Source organism: Equus caballus, chromosome 5 (assembly GCF_041296265.1).
Source record: "Equus caballus isolate H_3958 breed thoroughbred chromosome 5, TB-T2T, whole genome shotgun sequence".
Lineage (NCBI taxonomy): Eukaryota > Metazoa > Chordata > Mammalia > Perissodactyla > Equidae > Equus > Equus caballus.
The window spans coordinates 103,694,128-103,710,565 of record NC_091688.1 but is presented as its reverse complement, the minus strand read 5'-3'; the positions used below and the strand labels follow the sequence as shown (position 1 = coordinate 103,710,565).

The 16,438-nt window shown below is 41.6% G+C and overlaps 1 protein-coding gene across 11 annotated transcripts in view; it reads left to right on the top strand.

Moving 5' to 3' along the window:
- The window catches only part of PATJ (PATJ crumbs cell polarity complex component), a 302,489-nt gene that overhangs the window by 26,155 nt on the left and 259,896 nt on the right, over positions 1–16,438 (top strand). For all 11 annotated transcript variants that reach the window (XR_011438912.1, XR_011438911.1, XR_011438913.1 and 8 more), the window contains exons 8-12: positions 6,669–6,887; positions 8,747–8,849; positions 11,256–11,347; positions 12,588–12,729; positions 15,607–15,753. Coding sequence is in view for 8 of the 11 variants with exons in the window: in XM_070267562.1 (XP_070123663.1) it covers positions 6,669–6,887; positions 8,747–8,849; positions 11,256–11,347; positions 12,588–12,729; positions 15,607–15,753 (703 nt within the window). In the remaining 3 variants the exon portion in view is untranslated. The remainder of the gene's footprint in view (positions 1–6,668; positions 6,888–8,746; positions 8,850–11,255; positions 11,348–12,587; positions 12,730–15,606; positions 15,754–16,438) is intronic.

The following is a 16,438-nucleotide window of genomic DNA, read 5'->3' as shown; positions in this document are numbered from 1 at the left end:
TTTAGGAAACCACCACCTGTCAAGTTTTGGTGTGTTATCAACTAAGAATGGGCTGCAAGGGGGATTAAAATGTCCTTGGTTTTCCCGCTGTGTATCTGATTGAGGCCGGACTTTCTTTATATCCTTCAACCAAAACAACATGTCACGACATAGTGAATGCTGAAGCCAATATGAAAACCCAGCTGTCTTCATTAAAGCCAGGCACTAAAGAGATTTGCCAAAATATTTTAAAATACCACCCTTCTCACTATTTTTTTTTGTTTTAGAAAATATAACTTTAAAATAAAAAACATATACATCAATATATATAAATATTTTAAAAATTTCTCGCTGCCATTTTCTAATTCAGCAGATGTCAGCGGAGAGAACCACAGAGAGCAAAGCTCTTTGAGAGTCTCAGTACTGTTTGAGGGATAATTGATATACAATAAATGGCACATATATAAAGTATGCAGTTTAATAAATTTTGACGTGGGTTTACTTTAATTCTGTAGGGCAGACCAGCAGGCCAGACACAGGCCAGAGTTGGTGTTGCAGCCTGGACTCTGAAATTTGTAGGGCAGGTTGGCAGGATTTCTGTTACAGTCTTAAGGCAGAATTCCTTCTTCTCCAGGAAACCTCAGATTTTGCTCTTAAAGTCTTCAACTGATTAGATGGAGCCCAGCCACACTATTGAGGGTAATGTCAACTGATTGTCATGTTAATCTCATCTGCAAAATACCTTCCCAGTAACATCTGGACTAGTGTTTGACCAGACACCTGGGCACCATGACTCAGCCACGGTGACATATAAATCTGCCATCATACCATCTATCCCTGAGTCAAGGGGAGGAATGTATCCTTTGTTCGTGAAACACCCACGGAAGTTTCCCACACCCCTTCGCCATTCCCAGTAATTTCTCAGAGTGTAAAGGGGTTCTGAGACCAAAAAGATTGAGCATGGTCATTTTAACACTTCATATCACTTCATATGGGTCTTTATAACACTTCTATGGCACAAAACAAATAATCATCTTTAAAAAGGGTTTTTTGAAATTTTTTCTAACCTGGGAAGAATGAGATATTGTGGAGTATTTTGATATCTTTTCCCACGTCCCCTCCCCGCTTAGCAATTTTAAAGGCTTGTATGCAGGAGTAACATTTTTCAGCATGCAAAGTGGAGAGAGGCTGTGCAAAACAGAGGGTCCAATAAATTTAGAAAACACCAAGTTAAACAAAATCAGATAGCTCTCTTTACTGTAAAAGTTTTCTGAGCTATTAATATCCTACGGTGCATTATGGCCTTTCACAGGGAACATATGACATGCAGAGTTTCCCAGGTTAATCCCTTTGAGGCCCAGTTGGGAAAAGCCCAGGCCTGACTTTCGCCCTTGACTGGAAGGACTCTTGCTGTTTCAGGGCATCAAGGATGGGGAGGGGTGTGCCCGTCAGAGTCGCAACAGAGAACCAAGGGTTTACGCCAGACGTTGTTATCTGACTATTACCTGTTATTCTCATGTAATCCTTAAAACAGTCATCAACTTTATTCCCAAGTTATAGATATGAAAACTGTTAAGAAATTGCCCAAGGCTACACAGCTGGGAAAGGATGACGTCAGGATTGGGGCCACATTGGTCTGACTCTGCAGCCTGTCCTTTGCTGCTTAAATCTGTTTATCCAAAGTTGATCCTGCTGTTTTCCTGATATGCACCTGTCCGGGGGTGGTCAAGCCCATCATCAGGGAATAGCCAACTCCAGGAGCAACAGAGCTGTATGCTTCCCTGTAGGGAGTACGGGGGGACCTAACAGAGGGCACAGGGCAGCATTCACTCTCTCTTCCCCTAATTATAGCTTTAAAAAGATTAAAGGGGGTGTTGCTTTTAAAGTGTCCTCATGTTCTGAATATTAATGCTCACTGTTGATGGTGGCAGTCTTCATGGTAAGGGAATCTGGACGTCTTAGGTCATTAGTTCAGATGTGACCAAGAATAATAATAAAGTGATAGCTACATTCTGCTAATGGGGTTAATTAATACTACTTTCTTCAAAGACTATAAAATTGTATGATAGAAAGTTAGAAAAGGAAGTCAGTATTTCTTATTTAAAAGGGCTTCATAAAATTGCACCCTATATTTCCTTTTGTGTAGAAACAAGTCAATATGTATAGTTAGAGATGGGAGAGAGTTGAGGGGACGTGGTAAAGAACACTTACCCGAGGTCAGTGCACCTAAAGAGGCCTTGGAAGTGGATGCATTGGAGGACTTGCTGGAAAAGCATAGGCTAAAGATGTTACAGACAGCATTGAGTTTACTGCACACAGCTCCTCAGTGAGAGAGGAATTTATTTCCACTTATTCCCAAGAGGGATCCGAGGTTTAGGGAGGATTAGTAACTGACCTTTGACCTACAGTTTGATCAAAGCAGAGCCAGGATCTGAACTTGGGTGTTTCTGAGTCCACAGCCCTTACTGTCCTTCTGTCTGTCTGCTGCTATACAGTAAATGAAATGTAAAAGTACTGATTTAATGAGCTTTTTGGAAACAGTTATTGAGATCTAGTGACAGTGACCGAGCAGTAGGTATAGTCAGGGCCAGTTCCATGGGTAGGGCAAGGGTGGACCCACCTGCCTGGCGTCCTCAGCACTCCAGAATGACAGTGCCCGAAGCATATGTCTTTTGAGAATTCTGCTCAACTATGGCAAAAATTCCTAAAATTTTCAGCAGCTAGAAGTTTGGTGTCTTTTTTTGAAATTGATAATGAGCAGTGTAAAACTTTGTTTTGCAAGATCCCTTTCATGTGCTCTGGAGGAATTCTTGGGAAATCAGTGCTGACTGACCCCGTTGTGTCTAGAAGGTGCCGCTGGACACGGCCCCTTCAAAAGGTGTCCTGAGTTACTGCCCTTTTGGTGTGAGGCAGTTGTATTGTGAGTCAGACTATCGATCCGGTGACTGTGAATGCTCAGAAGGGTGGAAGCAACGGGGACTGGAGGCTGGTGTGGACGCTCAGGGAGGTTCAGTGAGAATGAGCAGGGCCCAGTGGGGCCGCTGGACTGTTGGTTGTTGCCGGCAGTTGTGCTTTGAGCAAGTCTCAAAACAGACGCGTTCCTCCTCCTTCACGACTGTTCCTTCTCCTTAACTGTCGGTCGACGAGGGCTCTGGGAATTTGAGTAGGACGGGCAGATGTGTTTAGTGCTGTCCTTTAATTCCTTGAGGGAAAGAGTGTTTATTTTATTTTCTGCCAATGACATATTGCCTTTTGATTAAAGACCACTGATAGAACTGGCCTGGAATTAAAACTAGTGATCGTTTTCTGAGTTGGGGAAGTATCTGGTGCCAGTTTTTAGTTTTCAAAGAAACAATCTGATTTCTTTATTTCTTTTGTAGCTCAGGCCAGAATTCCTTTATTTTTATTTAGTTATTTATTTTTTTGGTGAGGAAGATTGTCCCTGAGCTAACACCCGTGCCATTGTTCTTCCGTTTTGTATGTGGGATGCAGCCACAGCATGGCCCGATGAGTGGTGTGTAGGTCCGCACCTGGGATCTGAACCCGCAAATCCTGGGCTGCCGAAGCCGAGCACACAAACTTAACCACTACAACACTGGGCCAGCCCCATGGTTTTCAAATATTGAAATTATCATCCACCCAGCCTATCAGAGAACTGAAAATGCAGAGTAATGTATATTCTTTTTAGCTAATAACTACTAATAATGTATTTTTTTAAACCATATAAATGATACTGTTAGTGTTTTCACTGTAATAGTGTGTTGTCCTGTTACATCAGCTGTTTTAATTATTCTGCCTTCCTTACTATCTTTGCCCATATGCATAATTTTTTTTCTCTTTTGAAAGAGTATGGGTTAATAAACATTTATATTTGGATGTTTGATTAGCACACTGTCTATGCATCTTGGCACAGCTGTTTATTTGCTGTCATTGATTTATGATTTCTGTTAAAGAACAAAAAGGACTCTTTGCCTTTTAGTTTCCTTGCACAGTAGACAGGTTATGGAAGGAGAATGTCAATCAGAAAATATCAATAAAAATCAGCACTTGCGGCTGCTGGTCTTAAACGAGGTAGCTGTCATTTTGGTGTCTTTCCTATCAATCTGACTATGATTGTTTTTGCACTTATGAATTCCTTGGAACACCTGTTTTTCTGGAAGAAGAAAATGTTTGACTTTCGGTGACAGATGCAAATTATCTACATCATTTTAAATGGAGTTGAGGTAAAATAGGAAAAAAATAGTGCCTAGGAAGTGATTAAATATGTACTGACGGTGAAATGCCCTTTTTTGGCCAAGCCGAGTATGAAAACATGCATTAGACATGATCTTTATTCTTTGTTCAGGCTGTAGTTCTGTTCAAGGATGGTTTGAGTCACAGAGGCCGCTTCACTCTTGTTTGTGTCACGACCATGGACTTTCTCTTAAGTAGTTGCTTGTTTTATTTCCAATTTGTTGGCTTGATAAAAATGGAATATCACATTATCAGTGCTCAAAGCAGAAATCCAGCAATTCTTTATCCTTTTCCATCCTAATTTCCTCCTCACATCTGTTTTTCCCTCTGAGTCTTTCCGCATGTTTCTGAGTGGAATTGCGTTTCTGTTTCCTGGCTCTTTGGCTGCCTTCTGCAGAGCTCACAACAAAGCACTTAGCTTTCTACTCGTCATTTTGATCTAATGCCTGCCTTCATTCAGGTTTCTGCAAAATCAGAGAAGAGGAAGGATGGGGAATAGACTTTGTAGTTTTAGGGCTTTTTTCCCCCTTACTTTTTTCTTCTGAATTTCATCTGTGACTTAGAGGTGGTGCCTCCTGGAGCCAGGAATATGGCGGTTAGAACGACACCAGCCCAGTCGGTGCCCACTGCTCCCCCCTCAGGCTGTCCTCTCCCAGCTGCAAAATAGAGATTTTTCATCTTCACTTTATTCAAGTTTTTTGACAGTTATGGCAATTTCTTGGAGAATAGGGAAACAGTGAATTTACTGTCTACTAATGTTACTCTGGAGATTTCGAAGTATAAGGAAGTGACTACGTGAGGACAGGTCTTCAGGAGACAACTGATGTTGAACTTTGGTTCTGCCGTTTATTAGCTTTGTGACCTTGGGCAGGTCAGTCACCCTTTTTGAATCTCAGTTTTCTCATTTGAAAGTTTTCCTTCTCTGAAGGAGATCATGTACGAAAAGTCATGTTCAACCTGTAAAGTGCTCTGCAGGTGTAATTTCTTGTAACCAGCCACGTTTACATTCTGGTATTTTAAATACTGTAGTAAAGATAAGTAAAGAGAAGGCAAAATTTCTGATGGAAAAAATTCAGTGAAAAAGCAGGTTGATCAGCTTTCAGAAATTTCACAAATGAAGATAGAATGGAAAGGATACACATTTTGAACTGATACACTTTTGCTAATTTATTTTTTAAACTCTGTGTATGAAATGTATATATGTGTAAAAGTGTGTATAATGTCTGTACTCATTTTAAATAATAATAACAGTCACCAATGTACATATCCCCAAGTTTAAGAAATAGAACATTTTAAATTATAACAATAATGGTCATAATCACCAATGCACATATCACCAGTTTAAGAAACAGAACATTGCGTATCCTTTCTCTAAACTCCAAACTCATCCGGAATCGGGACTTTAAATACCTTCTGTATGCTAATGACTCCCAAATTTAAATGTGTAGTCTGGACTTCTCTGAACTGCAGATCTGTGTGTCCAGCTGCATTGCTGATGTCTCCACTGGCATGACAGATAGGCATCTCGGACTAGACGTGTCTGGAACTGGCCTCCTGGTTTCCGTGCCCCCCATCTGTTCCTCTGTGGTCTTCTTTATCTCAGTTAATAGCAACTCTGTCTCTCCAGGTGCTCAGGCTAAAAACTTGGAGTCTTGCTTCCTTTTCCCCCTCACACCCCACATGGAAACTACCAGCAGAGCCTGTTGATGGTTTATAGAAATACACCTAGGGTCTCGCTTCTCAGCACCCCCTGTGCCGGCCTAGTCCCAGCTGTCATCTTTTCTAGGTTATGGCTTTAGCCTCCTGACTGGTGTCTCTGCTCTCTCGTTTCCTCTCCTGTGGTCTATTTTCAGTACAGAAGCTTGAGTCATCTTGTTAAAACTCGGTCAGATAATATCCCTTCCCTGGTCATCACCCTCCAGTGACTTCCCTTCCCGATCACTCAAGCAGATGCTCCACACCGCTGACCCAGCCAGTGTGCTCATCGCCCCTTTCTCTTTCTCTTCCAGCCGCACTGACTCCTTGCTGTTCCCTAAAGGTGCCCTGAGCTTGTTGGCCTGTAGCGTTGCCACCTTTATGCCTGGGGCTCCTGATCTGACCCCCTCCTCCTCTGGAGGCCCAGGGCTCTCCCACCTCTTCCTTGTGTGCGTGACCATTGATGTCCTGGCTCCAGGCTGTTAGGCAGGAAGGGGTATCCTCACGTACATGCCTGTTTTAGAATTCCAGTTACTCCTCTCCGTTGAACACCACCCCCCCATCTTTTTTTTGTTTTATAAGGACTTTCTTTTCTCTGTTGCCAATTCAGCCATTCATTAAAAATGTTGTCTTTTATTCAGCATTTATAGATGGCTTCTTTGTCTGCTATTTTGCCAGAATTGAAAGTCCGATGAATTGTTAACTGGTGAAGTTAGATCATTGATTTTTCAGAATGGTTTCGTTTTGATCTTGAACTAAAGGATGGAAGACTCCAGACTGGTGACCACATCCTGAAGATTGGTGGCACAAACGTGCAGGGAATGACCAGTGAGCAAGTTGCACAAGTGCTCAGGAACTGTGGGGATTCCGTCAGGATGCTTGTCGCAAGAGACCCAGTTGGTGAAGTCTTTGTAACCCCGCCCACCCCCTCCGCCTTACCTGTCGCTCTGCCTGCTCTAGCCAACAGCGCCCCGAGCTCTGTGAGTATACAGATCGTTCATTCGTCGTAAATGCAGGCGTGAGACACTGCAAGATTGGAAATGGCTTCAGCTCCAGGTCCCCGTGGGTGTGAGTGGTGTCTCAGTGCTCGCCGGTGAAGCAGAGGAGAACCCAATTTGGAGACACTGGACAAGTTTGATTTTCTTTTTTGCTGTTTTCCAGGGTTAAGTCACTTAACCCTCCCTGAGCCTCAGCTGCTCATCTGTAAATTGGAGAGTAATAATTCTTGCCATTTCTATTTCATTGGAGTGGCGAAGAGACATCCAGATAGTGGAGGGGAAACTGTAAATACTGGTCAATGTAGGAGAGTTATCAGTGATAGGAACAGAGTGGCCAAAGGGAATAGACCTTAATCATGATAATATTATGATTAACAACAATCATAATAATTATATAATAATAATTATCATTACTATTAATTGATATCAAGCACCTGGAATTGTCCAGGTCATCTGAAGTCCTCACGGGAATTCTGCCAGATTGGTCTTACCAACGTCTCATCAGGAGAGGTCTTGCTAAGGTCTTAATAGTTTCCTCATCTAAGACCTGCTAACAGACGAGGAGGCTAAAGTCCAAATAGCTTGTTGAAGGTCACCTGGAGAGTAAGTTGCGAAGCTGGAATTTGAATTCGGATCTTTCTGGTCCATTCCAAGCTTTTGCCAACTACCTCACCGGCTGTGCATCAAGTAGATGATCAGACAAAAGGAAAGAGAGTTTTTGAAAGGAGGGGCCGGGAGGAAGAGGACAGAAAAGAGAAGCGACTGTGGTGGGAAGGGGGTGGAGACCACCGTTCATCTTGCCTTTCCCGACTGGGAACTGTTCGAGTGGAAGTTTCTGTCTGAGATACTAGAGCCATTTTTGTTTTCGTTTCCGACCTCAGGTTACAGCCGTTTTCTTTGCCCTCCGTTCCCCTCGTTCTCTGGAGCCTTCTACCCGGCACTGAGGGACCATGTCGCTGTGTGCTAGATGAGAATTTCATGCGATTAGTTATCTTATAATGTTAATGTTTTGAATTGAAAGCCAGGTGTTCTGTTTTTAGACACCTTGCTCTTTACAGAAACGTTTTAGCTTAGAAGACAAGTAATGAAAATAAGTTCTAGGTCAATATTTTTTGCTCACAATAATTATTACAATAATTAGTCTTACAATTTGTGTGTAAATTTTTCTTTCCATTGAGTTCTTTCAGATTCAAATTTACCCTGAGTGTTTTCTAGGCGGCTGCGTTAGTTTTCTGCTGGTGTGAAGCAAATCGCCACCGGTTTAGGACGCGGAGCAGCCTTCTCTTAGCTCCCGGTGCTCCGGGTCAGAACTCTGGGGGCTTGGCCAGGCCCCCTGCGGAGATTACAAGGCCAGAATCAAGGCCTGGCTGAGCCCTTATCTGGATTCTCTGGGGACGGTCCATTTCTAGGCTCCTTCCGACTGTTAGCAGAGTAAAGCTCCTGGCAGCTGCAGAACTGGTCTCTTTTCTTTGCTGGCTGTTAGCTAAGGACCCTTTCCAGCTCCTTAAGGCCCCTGCGTTCCTTCTCACGTGCCCCTCCATCTTCAGACTCCAAGCCCAGTCCTCGTGCTTCACGTCTTTTTCTGCCACGAGCAGGAGAAAACGTCTCTTTTCAGGGATTCCAGGTTAGATTAGGCTCACCTGGGTGGCCTCCCTCTTGCCTTGTAATGTAACGTAAACCCAGGAATAGCACCAGGGACCAAAGTCATGAGTTCTTAGTCTTAGAATTCTGCCGACCACAGATGCTGAGAAAATACTTGACAAACCACACACAAAGTGACTATGTGCACACGGTTATGTAACTAAACATTATATGTAACTAAAATTATTTTTTCCTTTTAGGACAAATCTGCTCTTTTTGAAACTTACGATGTTGAACTCATTAAAGAAGATGGACAGAGTCTTGGGATTAGAATTATTGGCTATGCTGGAACTCCTAATACAGGTAAGTGAATCATTTCTATTTTATATTTGGAAATAACTGTAAAAGATGTTAAGGTTTCTAGATAGTAAAATTAATATCTGCAAATTTTAATTTGAACATTGAACAATAAAACCAGGACTCTGTGAGAGCAACCAGTTACTTTCCAGTGATTCGAGGATGAGTTTTATCTGAATGGTTTTATGGCTGGCTTGATAGTTGTTAACAAAAGAATCTAATTGTCCGACTCATTGTATAACATTGGATCGAACCTCCTCTTGCTTCCAAGAGACAGATATTTTGAATATTCTGACTGTTACATTATGACATTTTACATGTAATAAAATAGGTACTGCGTATATTTTGTATTATGAATGTCAAAAAAGTATTACTGTTATGTTTAATCACTGGAGAAATAAGATAAAACAAATACTTTAATTACAGTTATTTTCCTTTCATTTAAAGGGGCTATACTGTAAGAGTAAACACATGGCCCGCCTATCTTTGAGTAATCCCCCCTCAGCTCCCGCATGCCAAGCTTTGGTAACTTTCACTGTGAGACTGACTCTATTATTATAAGAGAATCATGAGAGTAAGAAAAAATAAACCTTCTTCCCAAATATCTGCTAGTAACGTGAAAATCCACAGTTATGAAATGTTCTAGTTTTAAAAAATAGCAAGATTAGAGAGTGATTTAAAAAAAATTATTATTTTGCATACTTACAGCAGGTGGAAAGATTAAGAGTGCTAATGTATTCAGAGTCCTGAATGAAATTCATGTCAGACCACCTTGTGCTATTTTAGCCTAATGAAATAACTGCTATCAGACCGTTAGATTTTTCTAAGTGCTACCTTTTTTAGGTTCAGAATTTAAATAAGTTCCGAAAGAGCTGAGTATGGGTCGTATAGTGATGTTGCAAAAAAACTGTATTGAGTAGCTCCCAATATTCTGTCCGGTCAGAGAAATCATGGCTTAGTTTCTAAACTTGTGGCTTATGAACTTTTATCATATTAAGTTTTCAAGGTGTTCTTGTAAACCTAATGACAAATGTACAGGGTAAAATGAAAGTGAATAACTGATAGAACATTGAGAATGTTTGGTGTTTATGTTACCAAATAAAGAAAAGAATCATTTTACTTCTTCACCCTCGAAAGAAGTTTTTGAGGCTGGCTTGGGGGCAGTCGTGAATCCAAAAACTAGAACGTTTTAGAACTCAATATGCTTTTTAAGATGTAGTCTTTCAAAATAATTTCCCCTTTATTCCATTCATTGGAACTTTTGAGCAGTTACTTTAGTGGATTCTGGAAGGGGATAGAAAAATGGATATAAGAAAAGTCTATTCAGGGAGACAGACTTGAAAATAACTCTCAATTGTTCGAGGATAAGTGAAATACGTGTTTCAGCAGAGTTACCATCAAACCATCATCATATGGCATTGCAGGAAAGATTCGATTTGACAGATGGAAATGGAGACTTCGCAAGGAGAGAGCGTTTGTGCTAGGCATGGAAAAGGAAAGGATTTTGATAGAAGGGGTGAGGTTGACAGGAAGAAAAATGAAATGAGAAAAGGGATAAAATCATAAAAATACTAGTTTTGGTGGAATATCGAGTCTGTGTGTCTGGCCTTTGTCTTGTTGGAGGGAGCGTAGTTGGAAGATGAAGTAAAGAAAGGTTGGGGCAGATTATGGAGGTCCTTGAATGTGATTCTATGAAATTTATATTTTATTCTATGGGCAATAGGAATCCATTGATGTTTATTTTTTTTCTATAGACAATATTTTAAGCTCATTTGAAGTTAAAAAATAAAAATATAGAATCATCCAGAGTTGTAGTGTTTCATTTTCCAATTTCCCCTCCAATCTTTGCTCATAGACATGCACAGTTTTTATATAGCTGTAATTTTTCTATAGCCATTTATTTCTGTTTAAATGTTTTATTTTAGGATATAAGGATTATTCCATGTTGCGATATTATTCTAGTTTTTAAGGCTGTGTGTGCTTTCCTGTGTCTGGGAAGCTAACCGGAGCAGTGAGCTGAATATAGGCAGGAGGACCTGTTGGGAGCCTCGTTGCAGTGCTGGTAAAGGATGAGGACAGCCTGTGCCGGGTCCACGGTGAGAAGGAGAAGACAGGACAGGACAGTCCCCCTACCTTGGGCTTCCTGAATCCCAGCTTCTATTGGGGAGCGTTTCATCAAGCTTTCATTACTGATTATGTTTCCAGAAATAGTCATCAGCCACATCATTTCAAATTTGGGTCACTTGTGATGGTGAGAGTTTGAAACAATGCGTCAATTTCTCTGCTTGTGTTCCAAGTGGTATTTATCAAGCCTGCAGTCAGCCTTCAGCTAATGAACCTCTCGATATGAATTTTGCAATCAAGGCCTAATTAGAGCTTTCTTCTCTTTTCCGTATGTTTTGTGCACCTTAGGGGAAGCTTCAGGGATTTATGTGAAAAGTGTCATACCTGGCAGCGCGGCGCACCACAACGGCCAAATTCGAGTGAACGACAGAATCGTCGCTGTGAGTAACCGCCCTCTGTTTAGAATTGACTCGAGTTGGGGAAAAGTTATCTTCATTGCCATGTGTATGAGAGGGGAATGGCTTAATATAGTCTCATAGTATTTTAAAATTTAAATTGTTAGTATGGTGAAATCTCATTAATTTGGACTCTTATGGTCCTAAATTTGGTTTTTATTTACTGTCTGTGACAAAAGGGGTCACTAAGTGTATTGGTAGGAAAATGGTTCTGTGTGTGTATTTGGAAGGTAGCCTAGTTCTCCTCGAGAGCCTTCTGGGAGCCTCTTTGTGTTCCTAACTCACCATTTTATCCACAACTAACAGGCCCTCAGCAGCTCCCTGTCGTCTCTTCATGAAGGTAATTTTTCTAATAACAGCCATTTTGGGTACATACAAAATTGAGATATTTTATATACTGGAGCATATAATAATAATCTTTCATCAATTCAGACTGCTTGTTCCTCCATTGAGTAGAAATTAGTTAAATTTTACAGTTTACTTGAATATTTTTGAAGTAAATACATACACACATTTAATTTAGTGATTTATGTAGAAACAAATGTTCGTTGGTGTAACCTGAGTCTTTCTCCTCCAGTCCATCTGAGGAGGCCCCTTCGTGACTCTTGGCTTTTACACTGTCGCGCTTAGGAAGTGCCCTGTGATTTGCGGAGTTTGGAGACCAGCAGTGGCAGTGGATGCTCTGCAGAAGATGCTGTGGGAAAGCTAAAGGGATGGGCTGGCTAGTTGGCTGGGGTTGAGAGAGGATGGAATGCGTTTCCTGCTTGTGCTAGAACACTGGAAAACCAGTGGAGGGAGAGCAGCGTGTTTCTCCTGGAGAGTGCCGCATCTGCAGTGACAGGGCAGAGGATGAAGTGTTGGATGGCCTCTTCAGTTCTGATGTAATGATTTCTGTTGATACATCCTGGAAGCTGTGTGTAGCAATGACCACTTTTTATGACACTTTGAATTTTGAGTGGCGTCAGAAACTAAGGCCCTATACCTCTCAGGCTTCGGTTAAAATGTGTGACTTGGGCGCACAAGTTTGAATTTGCTTTCTAGTTTTTCGGAAAGTTCATCGGCATGTTTTACTTCTAATTTTGCCTCCTTATTCAAAAATACTTTTTTAGATGTAATACAAACTATTTTTGGAATAAAATGATTGCCTCATTTTATTCTGCCTTGCTAGAATTAAAAATAATAGCAAACTTGAAACCTCTCTTTGGTGTGTCTCTTAATGTCTTAGGTCGATGGTGTGAATATTCAGGGTTTTGCCAACCAGGATGTTGTGGAGGTGCTACGAAACGCAGGGCAAGTGGTACGTCTGACTCTAGCTCGAAGGAAGACATCTTCATCTGCTTCTCCACTTGAACTGCCTTCAGACAGAGGTGATTACTTCCAATGTCCCGCTCCCCGGCTTGTGGTCTGGGTTTGGAAGAGTAGCTCCTTTATGGACTTGGTTCTGTGAGTCTGGGAAGGAGAAACTGCCCGCTCACCCTGTGTAATGCAGCAGTGGAGAAACGCATCAGCTCGTTTGTGCGGTGAAGTTTCCTCTGCCTGCTGTAAGGCGCCGTCCACCTGTTAGAACGTGAGCCCGGCCTGACGTGCACCAAGCTCTGAGAGCTTCCGTAAATGGAGATGGAGATCATCTTCCCATAAAGCTTCCCAATTTCATTTATTGCTTATACTTGAATCATAAAGCTTTGACACCTTCTGTTCCAAGGGCTCTGATTTGTATGATGCTTTGACACTTTGCAAACTTAAGCTTCATATTCCTTCTAACCTTATATTTGATTCTGTCTGTTGATTTACCTTTTGAAATATAGTGAGAGAAAATAAAACCTGGATTTCTATCAAGAGCATTTTTATTTGTAAAATAACACTTGTTATTTTGGTTATAAGAATAGTAAATTTTCATTATGGAATACATGTATAATTGCATGCATGCCAATTTTTAATTATCAACTTATAAATGTATAGATCAGCAAAATTTGACCATCATGGGAACACATGTTCAAGTTAAATGAATGGCTGGTTGTATAACTAGTGAGTCAGAAATAATTCCATTAGAATGTGTCAGAAGATGAATACATTTTTTTCCCCTCTGAAGATATGATAAGCCTGGAAGCCTTTGCTTTCAACTGATATGGATTTATATTTAAATTGGAACTTGTTAAGTTTTATCTGATCATGGAAATTCTGCTGCAGAGAGACAGCCGCCCTGTCGACTGCACTGTACGTGTGAAATTTCAAGTTGCCTAAATGATACACATTGTGCCAGTGCTGTATTGACCTTAAAAGGTTTGCATAAACACTTGTATCAATACAGTGGTTTGAATAGCTCTGATACAGCTCTTGGCCTCCGTCTGCTGTGTCAGATGACTTGTGGCATCTGCGAATGCGCAGTTCTTTACCAGACACACTTGCATTTGACATTGGTGTTGGGATGTATTTTGACTCCTAACCTGGATTTCTTCCTCTGTAGTTTGGGCGCCCTCCCTCTGTGTTTCCCTGGCTCCTTTGAAGAGCACTCCCGGTGCGCTGTAGCGTTCGTCACACTCCGTTGTGGTCACCTGTTCCGTGTGTGGCCTCTGCACTGTAGGAGAGGGGTGATACCTTTGTCCCCTGCCCTACGTCACACGTCTTGTCGTCAGCATTTAAGTCTGTTTTACTGAAACAAACTGCACAGCTTCCAGGTCTTGCCTGATACCTTCCTCTCCTGTTCTTAGTCTTACTTTTTCTCCTCTACACTTCTGCCCTTTGCACACTTTGTATACTTATTTGTGTACCAATTTGTATACTACTTGTAGCACACAATCACGTCATGTACTGCTCCGTACTACAGAACCTTCTCCCCAGCTCTACCAGTGGCTTCTGGCTGGCGTTTCTTTTGCTAGCCTTGGGCTGTGCTTTTAGTGTGTGTCAATAGATTGATAATCTAAAATATCTATGTATCGTTTAAAATCTCATGTTAAGATCATAGGAACTTTTAGCTGGTTATGTTTTTCAACTTTTTATTGTAAAAATTTTCAAACATACAGAAAAATTGTAAAATGGTATAATGAACGCCCACAAAGCCACCACTTAGATTCAACGGTTAACGTTTTGCCGCCTTTCCTTCATCTGTTTATCTTTTTTCCCCGGAGCATTTAAGAGTGAGTAGCAGATGGTGCCACACTTCAGCCCTACGTGCTTCGGTCTATAGCTTCTGAAGGGAAGGATGCTCTCTTACGTAACCATGGTGTCATCATCACACCAGAGAAGTTTAATAGTAATCCCCGGGTGCCCGATTCCCAGAACATACTTACATCTCCCCAGTTGCCCTTGAATGTCTTTTGTAGCTTCTTTTTCCATTTCCCCTCTTTCCCCAAAAAACCCCCATAAAGTCAAGATCCAGTCATGCATTGCCCTTGTAGCATGAGTTACATTTTTTTGGTTTCTTAACCTAGATGAGTCCCCCACCCCTACTTTTTGAAGGGATCTGTCCATTTGTCACTAGAATGCCACATCCTGAATTTGATTGCTTCCTTGTGGTGTCATTTAACTTGTTCCTCTATCCACGTGTTTCCTGTGAGCTGGAAGCTAGATCTAAAGCCTCAGTTAGGGTCAGGTTAAATATTTCTGGTAAGAATACGTTATGTCACGTGTGACTATTTAAAAATAACCTAAAGTGACTCTTGCTCAGCCTCCCCTGTGTGTAAGGTACACACAGACCCTTGCGTGCTTGAGATTGAAAGCTTTGTATGTCCTGTTACTTTCCTTGCCTCAGTTTAGCTCAGGGAGAACCTCTGTGCCAGGGCATTCTCTCCGGGTCCCTCCCAGCTCAGGAGGCTGCCTCTGTGAGTTGTTTTCACACTTACGACAATGTCATGCAGAACCCCGGAGAGCCCAGCGCAGTGGGGCGGGCTGCCCTTGCTTGTATCTTACGTCCTGCTCCTGCCCCCACAGCAACGAGAGCACAAGACTTTGTGCTCTCCCTCCTTGCCAGGCCGCGTGGAACAGCATCTGATCCTCCTTTGTCATTGACTTTAATTTGCTTTTCTCTTCCTATTGCCTGGTTCCTTATTCTTTTCTATACTACCAGCAAGCTGATTTTTTTTAGGAATTGAGTGGTTATCAGACATGGCATTTTAAATAAAGGAATCCTGTATGTAAGTTACCTGAAATGTCTGTACCGAGGTTGTGAGATGGGAGACAGGAGCGGAATGAGCTCAGTGAAATGTGGTCTTCAGCGCAGAGATTCAAGTTAGCAATTCTTCTTTCAGGAGCTGTTGTAGAGCCGCCGAAAACACCAACCCTCTTTCTGACTGGAGCGGTGGAAACGGAAACTAACTTGGACAGTGAAGATGAGGACACTGAAGAAAGAATGGATAACCTAAAAACCAACAGCGTACAAGCCTTGGAAAGATTGGGTAGGCACAGAGCATTCAATGCATAGCAAAGTAATTTGTCTCTCTAGTTTGTTAACCATTTTCTCTCTATAAATGTGAGGAATTTTAGAGGCATTTTGGAGATATAAAGTAGGATATTCTTAATATCAACATCCTAACATTTGTGGCAGTTTGGGACCAAGCATATTGTTGTTAATCTTTGTTTGATTACGTTAATTTTGAATGCCTTTTTATTAGTATGTGATGGCTAGTTTTTGTCAGCACTTTTAACTACCACACACTTCAGTTTGTATGTTCTGTTCCCATTGATACAGCTATAGTGATACAGCTGTCTGTGTACACATGGCAGTTTCTTTTTCATCATAAAAGTCAATAATGTATACATTATGTGTTTCATCAAATTGCCAGGTTGCTGTATATTTATCCTTTAATTTTCTTCTTAATGTGCAACTTTGTCCTTTTTTTTTTTTTAAGCATGCTTTTTGGTGAGGAAGGTTGGCCCTGAGCTAACATCTGTTGCTGGTCTTCTTTTTTTCCTCCCCAAAGCTCCAGTACATAGTTGCATATCCTACTTGTAGGTCCTTCTGATGCTTCTATGTGGGGTGCCGCCACAGTGTGGCTTGATGAGTGGTGCTACCTCAGGGCCCAGGATCTGAACTAACGAACCCTGTGCTGCCGAAGCGGAGCATGCAAACTTGACCGCTTG